Genomic DNA, 17,308 nt, shown 5'->3' on the forward strand with positions numbered 1-17,308 from the left:
TCTTGCGTATTTATTGTTCACAAGAAACCCCATTTAAATAACCCCGTTTAGTTACAGTAATAATGTTTAAATTCTATTATAAAATACCGGTTACTTCACCCATGACATATTTTTCGCGATTATGCTGTTTTGTTTCATTCTGTTATATTTTAATTCATATTGGTCCAAACATAACAAACTTATCTTACATAATATTTTCATAATTTTTTATGCACTGACTCAACCGCCTCTCATTAAAATCAACAAGCTGATAAAGAAGTGTTTCAGAGTCAATCTACAAAAAACACCCGAGAAAACTGGTTTGAGCAAAGTATGTCGAACAAAGATTGTGTTCCGCATTTGCTATTTTTGGGCCTGTTGGAACTTATTATCTCTTCCTTTATTTTGTTGTGCACAAAAGCTAGAATCTTCAAACAGGTCACTGTTGATCGTTCGCGTGTTGCGAAGACATTTTCAAATGGTCTTAACTTGAAACGTAGATCTTAATTGTAGGCTTCGTGTGGGGGATAGGTTTTAATAAACTGGAAACATAATTCAATGAACTGAAGCAGATTTTTTTTTTGACAATTATGACCAAATGAAGTAAACCAGCTGAGAGTTCCTTTCAAGATTAAAGAAGGAATAATATTCAAACAACTTGGTGGTGTCAATTATGTTTAACTCAGTTATAGAACAACAGACGGACAGATTGGTAGGGAAACTTAATTTTGTGCAAAATGCTGTTGAGTTGGCTGACGCCGCTATTTTTCGTGGACGTTGTCGTCCGCGATTTGGATCTTCCGAAAGGATCGTTTCAAATCGACAAGCTCCACAGGACCAATGTAACGATCGAGAATACGGCCTGGAACTATGACGTTCATCTGGCCCATATGGAAGTGGTACGTGCCAAAGGAAAGCCAGTTCACGTTTCGTACTTCGTTAAAGAAAGTTTGGGTAAGGAACATGTCGGTGTTTATGGGCAAGAAGCGGGTGGACAATTTTCGAAGGAATCAACCATCTATCAGGATCTGCTGCCGGCGTTTAATCAAATGTTCGATTCCACCATTACCTTTGCTCCAAAGTTCTACAAATACGCAACGGATCCTCACGACATTTTGGTTCTGGAGGATGTAAGATCGAAGGGATTCGTGATGAACAGTGGCTACAAACGGTTTGACTTGGATAAAGCGAAGAAAGTTCTATTGAAACTGGCTCAATTCCACGCAGCATCGGCGGTTTATCATTCACAGGTACAAAGTTACATTATGAAATAATTTTCTTAATGCCCTTTATAGACCTTCTATGGGACTTAAACGAAGTTCATCCGATTCAAATTATCACGGTTTAAAAATTTTAAGCCATTCGGAGGACAGTTTTGATTTTTTTTAAATATCAATTTGTTGCACGTGACAATCGACTTGTTTTGTCTTCATACTGATATTTGTTCATAATTTTAGCACGGTGTTATCAACGATTCGTTCAAGGAAGGCATGTTCGGAGAAAGTATTGATGGCCATGCAAACATTTTTCTTCTACCATATTACAGAGCATTCGTTGAAAGCTTGGAAAACCGTAACTATTCAAACGACATTGTTGAGTTGATAGTAAGTAGATCAATTCAACTTATTCATTTGTAATTATTTATATGCAAATATGTATAAATAACTTTTCCCATATTCTAGCGTAAATGGGATAAAAACCCAATCACCGCCATCGGAAAGATGTTAAAATACAATCCGGATCGATTCAACGTTCTCAACCATGGCGATCTATGGGCTTACAATCTCCTCTTCCGAGACGATGATCTGAGAATGGTAACTATTGGAAATTGACAAATACAGAAATTATTCCTCATAACCTAACTTTTTTGTAGATGGATTTCCAGTCCGCCTTCTGGGGCAGTCCATCGTTCGACATCCTCATCTTCCTGTTCAACGCCGTCAGAGTGGAAGATGTTGTCGGTTCATTCGATGAACTGATCGAGCTGTACTACCAGGAGTTGGTGAAGCGTCTAGAACAGTTCAAATACTCCAAACCGATACCAACCCAGGAAGAATTCAAAAAGGACATTGCCGATCACGGTTTTGTGGGGGCCATCCAGTTGGAGGAAATCATTCCGACAGGGTTCCTTTTGGCGCTGGCCGATCCCGACGAGCTAAAGATGGCTAGGGCGAATAGTAAGCAAGAAAAAGAAGCCCTGAGGAAGCTGTTTCAGGTTGAGGAACTGGTACACGAGATCGATACGCTGCTGCCGTTTGCATTCGAGCGAGGTTTCCTGAATCTGCCCAAGGTTTAGTTTTTTAGTTGTCCAACAGTCTGGCAAATATTGATTAAAAAAAATTTATTAATAAGCCTCACGCGGTTTTTGACAGTGCCCACAAAATACTCCGTAACGGAATGAAAAAAAACTTGGAAAATTAGTTAGTGTTTAAGTTAGCCAGAAGAAACTATTTCAATATTCAGCTTATCTGATGAACTCTAGAAAGACACTTGATTCGACTCATTTTTTGGATAGAAATATTTGAAAAAATAAGGAAATTAAAATTTGGATCGTTTAAAATTTTCAATAAATAAAATGCAATTGAAAGCGCTAACTGAAATGTGTTGCAAATCCCTGAGAGGGGCATCGCTTGATTTTATGATGATTCAATAATAATGTGCAAACTCCCGAGAGGGGCAGTATGATGGATCAGAGTTTGTGATTCTGTAAAAGATGCAATTCATGCTGGGAAAGGTGGAACATAAATCGTAGCGGCCTGCAATAAAAAATATGAACTGCAATTGTGGTTTTGAGTGACGGAAAATGAGAATGAAAGAAAATAAATTTGATGAACACATTAGGCTAGGGTTGCCATCCGTCCCGCAAAAGCGGGACATGTCCCGCTTTTCTGTTGAATGTCCCGCTGTCCCGCTTTTTCCTCAAAATGTCCCGCTTTTTTTCTTGTAAAACTTTTACAAATTGTCTGAATTTAAATTCTATGATGAACAGAAAATCTCAAAATGAACAGCATTTTTCATAACTTTTACAAGACAATGCAGAATAAATATAAAGCTCTTGGCATTACAGTAAGATTCTGATTCAGTTAAGTGTTTTTGCAGCACGTAAGCCAATCTATGATAAGGAATATTGTTTGAGATGCCTGCAGATAATTATAAATTATAGAATTAAAGATAAACTTTTTCGCCAGAATCTTAGTTTAATTTCCAAATATTATACACCACCATTTTTGACTCAATTGTCCAAAGTATATAAAGGTGGAAGTTTTCTTGGTGTTTTCAAACTTTTGAACAAAATACCAAACAAAATGTTTTTCTAAATAAAAATTACCGTCAAACGGGGCATCATGCAACAGCGGGGTTCGATGCAACATTTATATAACACTACATTAAATCAATTTTTAATTTAATGTATTGTAATAAAGTTATCTTTTAATGATCCCAAAATGATGATGACATAATTTCTCACATCTTAAGCTAGTTTTCTTAAGTTTTTTATTTTTACGTAGAATTTAAAAAATCGAGCAATAAATGTACAAATTTTAACATTTTTTTATGACGAAAAAAACTTTACCCAGTATGACGGATCGGCTTGATATTATTACCTACAAACTTTTTACTGGTTTCCTCATGTTATACCAACATTGTTGGTGTAAAAATATTTTTCGAACAATCACCCAATTTTATTAAATAAATGTTTTTAAAATTCCGTTAGGTGTCTGGGGTTGAATGCAACAAAATGCAAATCGAAGAAATACCTTGTAAATCTCGTTTCCATGTGTTATAATATGAATGTTTTGCATCACGCGTTTGTAAACATTGAAATTTCATTCATCCAAACATTTATTTTAATGATTTCAGCTTTTAGAATTTTTCGTAGTATTATTTAACCCCTAAATGTATGCAGCATCTTCATTTTCAGAAAAATGTGAAAATTAGTTGTTACAGACCCAAAATCTACTGCAATTGGTGTTGTCATGCGTAATGATCTTCAAGGCATTGCTAATATATTAAAAACTATAAATTTTCGCACGTTTTCATAAGATTTTTCATTAAAAACAAAGTTTGTTGCAAGTTACCCCATTTTCTAAGGAGGGTGAAAATCGCATGTTTTTAGAAAATTAAAAATAACTGAAGAAACTTATAATTTTTCTAACTACGCCAATTTGATACCCCAGCATCCTTAAAACTTTTGATGCATAAGGGGTAGGATTAATTGAGAACATAAGTTTTTTAGAAGCCATTGAAGTTGAAAATTGTTGCATGTTGCCCCAGTTGACGGTACATTATGATTTTAATGCGCTATTTAATCTGCCGTTCACATGTACGACTTAAAAATATTTCTCTCAAATAACGTGTTAAGTTGCGAGAACCGTGGAAAAAAACGGTGCATATGTCAAAAATCAGTGTAAATAGAAGTCGTGTAAGAAAAACTGAGCAAAATCAATCTGCGTTTAAAAAAATCTTAGTGTACTTTTTCTATGAACAACTTTGACTGATGACAAACGTATAAGTTTGGCTACACAATTAAGCTTTTTTTTCAATTTTCTTAAATGTCCCGCTTTTTTCCGCTGTGTCCCGCTTTTTTTTCGTGAAATGTCCCGCTTTTTTCTGAAAGTATCTGGCAAGCCTACATTAGGCGAATAATTTCTTCTTCTTCTTCTTCTTTTTCTTACATCAACATGGCCAAAACATGTAGGCATCCTGGAAAATGGAAGACTTGCGTCTTTCATTTTTCTTTTCAGCGTATTATCTGTTACATATTGCTATGCATTGCAGATATTACTACGGCCAGGCCAACCATGTGATGAAAACCGCGAAAGATACAGGATACAGGGGAGGAATGAAGCGTGGAGATCCCTACCAAACGCTTCATATAATATTTTGAAAACGGATATATATTAATTTATGCCATTTGAAAAAAATATATGAAAAATTGATACATCAAATGCTGTTACGGAATTAGGAATTTACGATACTTACTAATGTTGGTAAGTATCGTAAATTCCTAATTCCGTAACAGCATTTGATGTATCAATTTTTCGTATATTTTTTTAACTGACCGCTATAACTAATAGCGAATAGAATATTACAATTGGGTTGCTGTAGATCAGCTATTTAGCCTTCGTATCTTTCCGTCTACTCTGTGGATAATATGAGGGGTTAATGATCAGTAAAATTATTAGTAAACGGTTGAAAAACTAAGCAATTTGGCTTTGTTACCTGCAATGCATGTAGCAATTTGAATTTCTGTATCTTGGTACATCATGGAACTTAGTAAAACAAAAGTAGAAACTGGGAGCTATCCCAATCAATCACAGAACTTCACTTTAGCTTACAGTCAATTGATTAATTCCCCTTCCTTATCCACTTCCTATTACAAGAAGGGGGAGTCTCAAACAATCACAGAAACACCTCCTACACCAAACCCAATCTCCTGTCAAAAAAGGCCCTCTTCCCTCCTAAAGTTCCATTAGAAGGAAGAATGGGTCCCAAACAATCGCTAAAACACATACCGTATCCAAAATAACCCTGGTACCATACCTGTTTTCAACCGGAGCTCAATATCACCTTTGAAAACTCGTATTAAATTTTAAAATATTTATTTCCTGGCAAGAAATGAGAGAACGAATCCTTCGAATTAGTATAATGATATAAATAACAGATTTTCTTTAAAATGGTGTTATAATCCTTTCAATTATTTTCAGCGAAAATTTATTAAAAACCTTAACAAAATTTCAGGAGATTGTGGTGATAACTACATAATTCTGTTTATCATAACATCGTTAAGCAGGAACTTATAGAAAAACTATCAATTTCATTAAAAAAGTAAAAAAAAGATCGAATTTTTTTCATTTTGTGAAAATTACTTTGATGGAAATGATGGAAATCTAACACATAAAAAAACAAAAGTGCACTCTCACATTTGCAATAATAAAATTCAAGTACGGATCGTTTTAAAAGTTTTCTTTAATAAGATTGCAATAAGATTGTCGAAATTTTTATAAGCACGTGAAATCTGTACTCTAATTGGCGTATAAAATTAAACCTCTCAACTTAGGAAACAGCGTTTCAAGATACTTCGACAACGTTTGAAAGAATCAGTTTACAAAAGATTTCGATATAACGTGAAAATGATTAAGTTCCTGTGATCAAAATCGTAAAGCTCGTGATGCTAAGACAACATTATAAGGAGGAAATTGATTGAGGAATGTAGAACGAACAATGAATAAGATGACTGAAGATATAAAATTATTCTAATATACAAATTATATAGATCAGAACGGGCTCACCAAGGCAGGATAAACGGTTTCATTTAAAGCTCAAATTCATCGAGTCCAGTCCCGTCCAATTCTCGAGGCTCTTTTGTTGCCGATTTGGTGTCACTTCGTTTACCGTAAATGAAATTTAGCAACGCCATGGTGAATTAAAACGGATAATTTTCTTGAAAACTTGTTTTCGAATCTTCCTAACCACGTTCACATGGTCCGATTTTGCGTTTTTTTTTAATTTGAAAATAACGCTTCTCAACTAAAAAATAAAAATTAATAAGGAAATTTTCGCGGAGCTGTCACAAACACGATCGATCACTGATTCTGCTCATGGCCAACTCGAACACATTAGGCGAAAAATGTGAATCCTGTAAACAAAAAAATTGAAGCAAGATTTCAATCTAAATGGAAAATGAGATTGAACTTAAACCACTGGTTGAATGAAGCTGACGATGGAAAATTGAAGATAAAAGAAAAAGAAAAAAGAAACGAGAATTTGAAAAAGGTAGAAGAATGAAAAATTGACAGAGTAAATAATTAAAAAAAAAATAGAATGGCAAAAGGATAATGTGAGTATTATTTAAAAAAAGAATAGAAAAAGGAATCTGTAAAAACTCAGGACAGCGAAACGTATAGATTTAAAAAAAAGTAAGAAAAGTGGAGGACAAAAAATCTATGATAAGGCAAAGTAAAGAAGAAAAAAAAAACATTGCTAATTGTAGAGTTCAAGTATGGAAAGTATGATAAAAAAAAGAAAAAACGATACCTGGAGTTGAAAATCGAGTAGAATGAGAAATAAACAACGTAAACGGAGGGAAAAAAACATAAGTTCTTTTTATAAGTGATTGAGAGTGAAAAAAAGAGAGGTAGATGCAGAAAAAAATCTATCACGCAAGAAGAGGGTATGAACAGATGAAAATGGGAAATGAAGTAGAAGATGGGAAAAGGAAGAATGGTGGAAACCAAAAAGAATGCAAAAAATTGTAGGAAAATGGATTCTAAGTTAGGTAGTATGATGAAAAGAAAAGATTGAAAATGGGTGAAAAATATCAGAAAAGGATAGTTACTATCAAAAGTTAAGAAAAAAAGTAATAAAGATGGCTTCTGTGAATTAAAGAACAAGAAAAAGTACATATTTTGAATAAAGTAAGAAGAATTAAAATGGCAAATAGAGGATAAAATTAAGGATACATAGTAAATGCAAAGATAAGAAATTGAAACAGTATAACAATGAACAGTTCAAGAAGAGAATATAAAGTCTAAATAATAGAAAAAGGAAGAATAAGAAATAGAAAAAAGAGTCGTAATGAAAAGTAAAAAAAAACTGTAAAGGATGTTGAAAAATAGTAAAAATGTACAATTGAAAAACAGAAGTATTTATAAAAGAAGATTAATCAATAGTTGGATAGGGAGAATACAGATCTATATGCAGTGAAATAAAATGGAAATCAAAATATAACTGAAGAATAGAAAACGTAAACTAGAAAAAGTATAAAACAAAAGGGATAGAAACTTTAGTTTAGCGAACCTTGAGAATGGCAAATGGAGAATGGGAAATAGAGGTAGTTGCAGAAAAATAGACCACACAGGAAGGATTAAGGAAAATGAAAATTTTCTTAAGCCCACTTTTAAGAGGCTGTTCTATAAAGTGACAAAGTGCTAACCTAGGGCAGTGTTTTTTAAAAAATCCAGAATGGCCAATAGCTGACGAGAAAAGGTAGTATGATGAAAGGAAATCATTGTAGATAGTTTAAGTCAAAAGTGAAGAAAAAATATGAAAAAGAAGAAATTTTAATAAAGACGGTTTCCATTAATTGGAAAGCGAAAAAAGGAGTACATACTTCAAATAAAGAAAGAAGAATTAAAAAGGGAGCAAAGAAAAAGAAATAATAGGGATAAAACAAGGAACGCAAGATAAAAAAATAAAGAACAAGAACAACAAGGAATAGTAAAAGAAAGGAAAATTAAGTGTTATAGGAAGAAAGGAAAAGAATTCAAAACATACAATTGAAAAACAAAAGTTGAAAAATGGAAAGGGAATGGAGTTGGGGATGGAAGTATTAAAAAAAGCAGATTTGAGAGTGGGAAATGGAAAATTCAGAGCTGCAGGCGGAGGAACAACATGGAGATTAACATTAAAAAAAAAAAATAAGATTTAGTTGAAATTTCGGTCAGTTTCGACAGACCCTTAAAAATCACCAAAGCGGGAACCAAAGGAAATTGGAAAAATCTAAATTTTAATTTTGGTGCCAAATGACTAAAAAACGTATAAAAAGTAGAAATCTGATGTTATGTCGAAATTTTTTTTTGTCAAAAATCGACTAAGGTATTCAAAAATTACGTAAAGGGAGACCAAAAGAAATTGAAAAAAAAAAGAAATTTTAATTTTATATGCCGAATGAATAAGAAACGCATGGAACGTCGTGAACTGGCAAAAAAAACTTCCCCGAGTGCTGTTCACTGTTTCGGAAACCGGATCCATCGAATCGTAGACCGAAGATAGAAGCACCAGTCTGTAGGTATAAGATCAAGGATATACAGAAAATAAATCAAATTTAATTAAAAGTAAAATAAAATAATAGTTGTATTCGGCAACACTGAAGATAAATAAAATTAAAAAAATGGCAAAGTTTGTTATCTTGGCAACACTAGGCAAAAAAAATCAGTCATCGATCTATTCATGTGCGTGAACGACGATTCTGAATGAATCTCTGAATTAAGATTCATAAGAATCGTAAAATCACGGCTATGTCAAGGATGTTGCTACAAAAAAATATTTCTGATCCGGCTTCCCGTAGAAAGACGGATTGGCACAGAGAGCACAGATTTTAAGGCTGCTGCTACGAACAAAATTGTTTTTGATTCGACCACTGGAAAAAGACGGAAGACGGCTTAGGAAGTGCAGATTTTTAAGGCTACTGGTGCTGATTGTTTGTTATGATTTTACTTTCCAGTGGAAAAGACGAAATGGCTTTGGAAGCGCAAATTTTTAAGGCTGCTGTTGCTGACTGTTTGTGTTGATTAGGCCTTCCTGTGGATAAAGACGGAATGGCTTTATAAGCGCAGATTTTTAAGGCTGCTGCTGCTAATTGTTTGTTATGATTTGGCCTTCCAGTGGATAAAGACGGAATGATTTTAGAAGCGCAGATTTCTAGGGCTGTTGCGGCTGATTGTTTGTTATGATTTTGCTTTCCGGTGAAAAAAGACGGAATGGCTTTGGAAGCGCAGATTTTAAAGACTTTTGCTGCTGTTTGTTTTTTTTTGGTTTGGTTTTCCCGTGGAAAAAGACGGAATTGATTTGGAAGCGCAGATTTTTAAGGCTGTTGCTGCTGGTTGTTTGTTTTGGTTTCGCATTCCTGTAAAAAAACGGAATTGGCTAAAAAAGCGCAGATTTTTAAGGCAAGTGCTGCTGTTTGTTTGTTATGATTTGGTCCTCCTGTGGATAAAGACGGAATGGCATTAGAAGCGCAGATTTTTAGGACTGTTGCTGCTGACTGTTTACTTTGATTTGCCCTACCGGTAAAAAAGACGGAATTGGCAAAGGTAGTGCAGATTTTTGAGGCAGCTTCTGCTGATTGTTTGCTTTGATTTGGCTTTTTGGTGGAAAAAAGCCATGAAAAAATACTTTCCTAATGCGAAAATGTCTGGAGAATAGATTGAACGTAGTTTCAGACACCGTACAAGAGAAAAAAAAACTAATTTAGACTTAAAAATTTTGAACAAAAACAGACTTATCTTGTACGTTTTTTTCTTCTGAAGAATCGAATTAAGGCTGTTTGAGCCATCGTACGTTTCGGAAAATGGAGTTATTGCTGTTTTACCCTCAATATTCTGAATTAGTTGAAAATTTTGGGAAAATCAGGGTAAAATCACTGATAAAACATCCATAATTCCTGTTTTCAATGCGTGCTGTGGTTAAAATAGGCTTCGTTGGATTCATCGAAAAAAAATGACCCAAGATACGTCACATTTGGTTCAAAATTTTCATATCCGAACATACGTTTTCTTGACTATTTGAAAATTTCACTAATTTTTAATAGATTTGTTTTGTGTAAGAGGAAAGATATGAATTTCTTCGCGGTTTATACACATTTTTCCCCATTGTGAAATGTATTTTGCTTAAATCAATTTATAAACTCGACCAAGGCTGGTGTCGATTTAGTATAAATTATCTGTTACAGAAATTCAATTTGTTTCCTTCATTACAAAAGAAAATTTAGCGTGGCACACATAAGACGCCGGATTGTATTTCTGGTTTTTTTTTCTGATTTAATTTTGCTTCGCATGCGCGTTTAATGGATGTAGATAGGTCTAGCTGTTGACTGATAATGCCAAGTAGCCTTGACTCTATTTATAACTTTTATTTACAATGCAACAAATGAAAAATTATACACAAAAGTAATAACGCATTTATTTTTCCTAAACATTTTAACTTGCATTAAATGTTTCACTAAATGAAGAAGCAGCCTATAAGAGCGTTCGCACAATCTTTGTCCGAGTCAGTAGTAAAAAATCAACGAAACGGATTAGTTGACCAGTTCAGTTGATCAAGCCTCAAGATGCTTCTAAGCTGGCTTACACCGATCTTTTTCATCGACGTGATCACCAAAGATCTAGGGCACCAAGAGGGAACATTCCGGATCGAAGATCTTCACCGCACCAATGTAACAACCCAGATTACGACTTGGGATTCGGACATCCATCTGGCCCACATGGAAGTGACATCGGATTGTATGAAAGGTTACCCCGTACATGTTTCGTATTTTGTCAAAGAAAGAATCGTCAATGAAGAACCGCACAGTGTCCAATCGTCGGAACAATTCGAAAAGGAAACCATTATTTATAGGGATCTGTTGCCGGCGTTCGAAAGAATGTTCAATTCGAGCATCACATTCGGTCCAAAGTATGTTTGTTCCGCATTTTGTGGATCAATTGCCACTCTTTATGGGTCTTATTTTTTTTCCAGATTTTTTAAGCACGTGACAACGCCTCACGATATTTTGGTGCTGGAAAACGTCAGATCCAAAGGCTTCGGGATGCACGATTCATACAAGCGGTTCAACTTGGAGGATAGTATAAAAATACTTTCGATCCTGGCGCAATTTCACGCAGCTTCTGCCGTCTACCATTCACAGGTATCAGAACATGTTTTCGGTTCAATAGTTATGTTTAAACAAAATATGTATCTTTTCAGCATGGTGCCATCAACGAATCATTCAAGGAAGGCCTGTTTGGAGAAAGTTCGGCAGATGCTGGAGACCAAACCGTTCTTCCGTACTACAAACCATTTGTCGAAAGCTTGGAGAGTAGAAATTATTCGAGCGAAATTCTTGATTTGATAGTAAGGGTACTAATCACCAATGAAACTTTTCATGTCAATTTTTTTTATCTAATTGTACAGCGTCAATGGGATCAGAATCCAGTTTCCGCCATTAGCAAGATGTTGAGATATAATCCGGACCGATTCAACGTGCTCAACCAAGGCAATCCTTGCCCGAGCAGACTTTGATGCCTAAATCGATAGCAAACAGTAACCAAAATGAGCTATCGATGCCAAAAAGATAGTATAATTGAGTATCGAATTTACCCCGATGGCAAAATTAGGTTTGATCGACGCATCAAAATGTCAATATATGAGGCCGAACCAATACCTAAATGAGGCATTGATGCCAAAATGAAAGCACTGTTTGGTTTTGCGTTTTCCAAAATATCAAAACAAGGCATCATTAAGGTTTTGTTAATAACTAACAGATAAGGGAGATCTAAATTGAAATATCAATATGCTGAAATTCGATGTCAAACCAATACCAAAGCAAAGCATCAATAGCAAAATAATAGCACGATTAGGCGTTAATTTTACTGCGATAGCTCAATAAGGCATCGTCAAGGTTTCATATACTTTTGAAGATCAGAAAAATTACTTCAAAATAATAACATGTATTGGAATTCACTTTTCTGCGACAATAATCTCGCTCATTAAAGTGTTTGATATAATTTAAACTGAAAACTATTATAACGAAGTCAGTCATTATCAGCTTAGTGCAAGCATTACTTAGTTTTGATTTCTCTGTCATATCAAAACTAGGCATCATTAAGGTATCGTTATTATATATTATCAATTTTAATTTCGGCGTTTGTTGAATTCTTACTAAGATTTAAAAAAATAATCTTAGGGGGGTTTTTAACTTAATTAAAAAAACTTTTATTCTCTATTGCATACAAACAGTGTATTCGAAGCTTTTTTTCACTTTTTTTTAACATTATTTTGCTTTATGCAGTTTTTTTTAAACATTTTCTATCTTTAAAAAACTAATTCTGATTATATAATATAAATTATAAAACTAACTGGAATGCTAGGTTAAGAAAGAAAAAAAATTCAAATATGTATGCCCTAATAAAAGCAAAATTTGTTTCGAAATAAGTTTCCTAAGCAAAATAAGTCATTACTGAGTCAATGTTAATTTTCGTTGCATAAGAATGTGACATCAAAATGATATATCGGTAGTGAATTTTGAAAAGGGCGAATGCGCCAAATGTAAACAATCCGAGTTATCACCAGGGTGAAAAAGTACGTTCTATTCGTTCAGTCAGGTTCCCTCGAACTGATTTTATAAATAACTCTGTCACAGCCAAAAGCACTAAAACAAAACAATCATCAAAATTAGTATATTTGCAAGAATTTTCGAAAATAATATTTTTAAAAACGAGTCGTGCAACAAGTCACTACCAGACTCTAATTTAAAAAAAATTAATAAAACAATAAGTTTGTCTAAAAGTCATTTTAATTTAAAAACATAAGATAATCCGTAACCAAAAAGATCATAACATTTATCGTAGTTTTGAAGTTCAAAAAAAAAAATGTCACTCCCTTCAATTTTTCATTGCAAGACATTAGATTTCAAGTTTTTACGACTGTATGATTTAACACAGTGTTTTGCTGTAGCGCGAAAGTCAATAATCAAAACAAAAACATAATAAAGTTTCCTGCCAGCAGCTGTTCGGCTGTTCATTCGGTCCGTTCTACAAAAATGGAACAATTTGCGCGATACTACTAAGAAATCCTTCGGGATAGTCTGCTGTTTGATTCTCAAAGGAGAGTAGAAGCTGTGCGGATAGTGGTTGCAGTGGACAGGAATACCGCCATCGGAAAAAGTTCCCGAAAAGGTAATAATTTCGCAATATGTGATGTGGAAATTCATTCTATTTTTATCATTGCAGGTAAACTATCCAGATTCGAATGCCCTTCTATGTATTCACCAAATCATCACCACGCCCTCCTGGTGCGACTAGAACCGTCCCTCTCCGTGGTGTTTATCATGGACATAACGAAGCCCGAAAACTACCCTCAGCTCCAGATTGGGTTTGAACCAATTTCTCGAATTAATTTGGAAAATGCAACATAGAAATTTCAGAGGAGCTATCAAGAAAACGTGATGGAAGGTGTCAGGCGCAGTACCAGAGTTACGGAATCTGCACGACAATTCACCGGAATTGACCGAATTTTATGTCGCGAGTTTCTGTGGACTAGCAGCAATCGATACTTCTTTCCTGATTTATTATGAGATAGCCACCAACAGCATTGGTGATGAAATCGAATTTCATCAAGGGGTACGGTCACTTTCGGAAGGAATGATAGCGCTGGATTCGATGTGCGAGACGTTTGGGTTTGGCAAGGTGAGTTGATTTTGGGAATTGAAGAAGTGGCAGCATTTTAATCTTAAAAAAATTATAACAGGTGTTGTAAAGTACGAACGTTGCTGGGAGCTCCACACCCACATTCATCGGAGAAATGTGCTCTTAGAGAATAGTCTACCCAGTAAGCATCTAGAATAAAACATACAAACAAACAAACAACAATGGAGAAAATCTAATGGTAGATATGGACGAGAGATTAAATGTAACGTTGATGTTACGGATGACGCCTCTGATTATGTTTGGCTGTCAAAAAATCTTTGTACGCAAACTTGATGAATATAAAATCTAGAGACTGCGTTACAACATTCATAGCTGATGAAATCCTTTTCGCAATCTATTGCTAGCGTCCGGGTGAAAGGTATGTAATATAAAAAATAACATAACGATTTAAAAATTCATATTTCTTCTATTTTTAGTAGAATTCCCATCTGCGGAGATGAAACTGTAAAGCCGCGGCTACTGCTTTGGAACCTTTCTGAGAAAAAGCTGCTGTATATCCTTCGAATTCATCATTAGTTTAGGCACCATGGGTCCCTGCTTGCTGTCTACTCTTACGTTTGCGTCTCTGCTTTGGACTTGCCGAATCAAGTCCCAACATCATTGCCCGATTTGCAAAGGGAACATTGTTTAAAAAGTGGAAGACTTCCTGCAACACTGTGCCGTTGGCCATTTCACTGACCAATACGCGTGTGATTGTGGGATTGAAGAACGAGCTGATATTAATACGCGGAAAGACCAATCCACCGGAACGAAAAAGTGGAAGAAGGGATGGCAATGAAAATGTATTCGAAAATGGATGAACAATTTACTAATTTAATATGCCATATGCTACTAATTAACCATATGCTCCAAGAAGAAGACAGGTTCAAGTAAAATGCGAAGATTAGAAATATCGCAGTTTCACACTGTCAATTTATGAATTGATATGTGTAATTATACCATTTTTCAAAAAACAGATTCAGACGTTTAGCGACACAGAATGCAGCCGAATAATGATAAGACAAAGCCAAAAAAAAATTAACGGAATTTGTGAACCTATTCGAAAAAAAAAACAACCTTTACCTGATTTCAAAAGCAATAATTTTCTTTAAAAAAAATTGTTTTCAATCCTATTGTACTGCAAACTTGCTTTGATTAACAAATTCACAATTCACATAAGGAAATTAGATTTTTATAAAAGAACTTATGTAGGTACCTTAGTATAACAAAATGCTGAACATTGTACCGAAGCTGGACTGGAGTGTTACACTCGTTGCATAACTAAAGGCGATTTTGAACAATATCAGCACCAACATGTGAAAAGGGTGTAAAAGACAAAGTAAACAAAACCCGTTTTCAGTGGATTCATATAGCCTAACATGAGCTCTACTTAACACAAAAACCGTTTTTAGCTTTTCAGTTTTCGTAAGATTTATAATGCAGTTTGAGCGAAGGATCTAAAAAATTTAGAACCATAAAATGACATTATCCTCACACAGATTGTTTTTTACACAACAAAGCAAACGGTGGAGATACAAAACATTAAAAGGGGAAGAATGCGAAACGCTATTCACTCACTCCTGCAGCGAGAACCATAAGCCTTTGTCAAAAAATAGGGGAAATTTGATCTCCATCTCACTCACACATGTGAGAGATACAGTACAAAGCAAAGGGTGTATAAAACATTTAGACGAATTTCACACTCCAGCTGGGGTCTATAATCAATTGCGAGCAATTTTTCCATGATAACACCGTCGTATCGATAAAAACATATTTAGAATTGTCCTACGCACCGTTTTGACCATATTGATTTAGAAGATTCCTCGTGAATTTTAATTAGCGATTTAAAGAAGATTGCAAAATTTTCAAACGCTTTTTTCTCGAAACGTCGTAAATGAACATAGACCCTTTTCTCGTGTTGGTGCTGATATGATCTTTTTACCTTTCTCATTTGTCAGTTTGATGATAGCATAAGTGGATATCCCGGATATCCACTTTTATTTTTGTTGCATAATCAAAGGCGATTTTAGTCATATATCCCGAGCAAACTTTTATGGCAAAAAAGTACCTAATTTTGCTATCATGCCTGAATTAAAAATTTTATATCATTTTGACGAATGAAGGTGAAGCAATACCAAAATTCGTGTATTGTTCACAATTTTAATATTGCACAGTGATACCTGATTTTGGTTCTGATAGAAGCTTAATGATGCCTCGTTTGGCAACGGTTAAAAAAAAATTTGATATCACAACGATGCCAAATTTTGGTTGTAAATAATACCTCAAAGTGGCATCATTTAGCCCTCAAAACTCGTTCTGGAACGTTGGCTAAACAAGGTATCATTAAGGTTTCAGTGAAACCTACACTTGCCATGATTGAGGTATCCATATATAAAAAGTGAGACCCAAATTTTGGCATTGTACCACCTTTATTCGGGCATAATGATACCTAAATTTACTTTCAAGGCATGATAGCAAAATTAGGTATTATTTTGCCATAAAAGTCTACTCGGGTGGGCTAACAATGTTCTCTTCCGAGGTGATGAACTGCGGATGGTAATAAAAATTAGTACAAAATCCATTTTTATCCTCGTCAACTTTTAACGTTTGCAGATGAATTTCGAGGAAGCTTTCTGGGGAAACCCATCGATCGATGTTCTCTTGCTCCTATTCAACGCAGTGAAAGTAGAAGTGGTGGTCGCATCATTCGATGATCTGATCAGTTTTTACTACCAGGAATTGGCAAGGAATCTCAAGCAACTCAACTATTCCAAACCGATACCGACTCTAGAGGACATCCGGCAAGACATTTCCCGTTACGGCTTTGTTGGTGCCAGTCAGTTGCAAGCAGACATTCCGCTGAATTACTATACCTCGTACGCTAACCCGGAGGAATCTAACTTCCCAGTACAGATGGACAATCCAGAAGGGTACGAATATCTGAAGGCTATATTTGAGATGGAAGAATTGCAGAACGAGATCGGACCGCTGTTGAATTTTGCATACGAGCGTGGTTTTCTACAACTTCCTAGAATTTAGAAATATTGATCAATTAAAAACTAATGATGCCAAAAATCAATCCAAATTAGGGAATGTGTAACAATTGCGAATTGGTCAAATAAAAATTTAAGCAAATCGATTCAAGTTTTTGTTGTGTTGTGTTGTGTTCATTATCAAGTTTAGTTGGCGAATAGCTAATCTAACAGAAAAATCTATTAAACTTCCTATTCATTGTATGCCACATATGTTAGACCTTATTATGTAAATCTGCGGCTGTTTCGCGTTCGCGTAAAAAGCATGACAAATTGTAAGAATTAACAGATACGAGCCAGAATTTTTTTGTCAGGCGTTTGTGTTCACTAGATCCCAAAAAACTACCTTGCATA

General features: G+C 34.9%; 2 protein-coding genes across 2 annotated transcripts; both read left to right on the forward strand.

Annotated features, from left to right (window-relative positions):
• On the forward strand, window positions 1-2,760 carry LOC129760048 (uncharacterized). Its single transcript, XM_055757626.1, has 5 exons — window positions 1-56; window positions 666-1,229; window positions 1,437-1,583; window positions 1,662-1,793; window positions 1,853-2,760. Exons 2-5 carry the CDS (start codon window positions 717-719, stop codon window positions 2,273-2,275), a joined length of 1,215 nt encoding a protein of 404 aa, XP_055613601.1. The 5' UTR covers window positions 1-56; window positions 666-716; the 3' UTR covers window positions 2,276-2,760.
• Window positions 2,761-10,699: 7,939 nt separating this feature from the next.
• On the forward strand, window positions 10,700-17,066 carry LOC129760047 (uncharacterized). Its single transcript, XM_055757625.1, has 7 exons — window positions 10,700-11,151; window positions 11,215-11,383; window positions 11,443-11,589; window positions 11,650-11,731; window positions 13,467-13,608; window positions 16,427-16,478; window positions 16,536-17,066. Exons 1-7 carry the CDS (start codon window positions 10,808-10,810, stop codon window positions 16,959-16,961), a joined length of 1,362 nt encoding a protein of 453 aa, XP_055613600.1. The 5' UTR covers window positions 10,700-10,807; the 3' UTR covers window positions 16,962-17,066.
• The last annotated feature ends 242 nt before the right edge of the window (window positions 17,067-17,308 follow it).

Source organism: Uranotaenia lowii, unplaced genomic scaffold (genome assembly GCF_029784155.1).
Source record: "Uranotaenia lowii strain MFRU-FL unplaced genomic scaffold, ASM2978415v1 HiC_scaffold_389, whole genome shotgun sequence".
NCBI lineage: Eukaryota > Metazoa > Arthropoda > Insecta > Diptera > Culicidae > Uranotaenia > Uranotaenia lowii.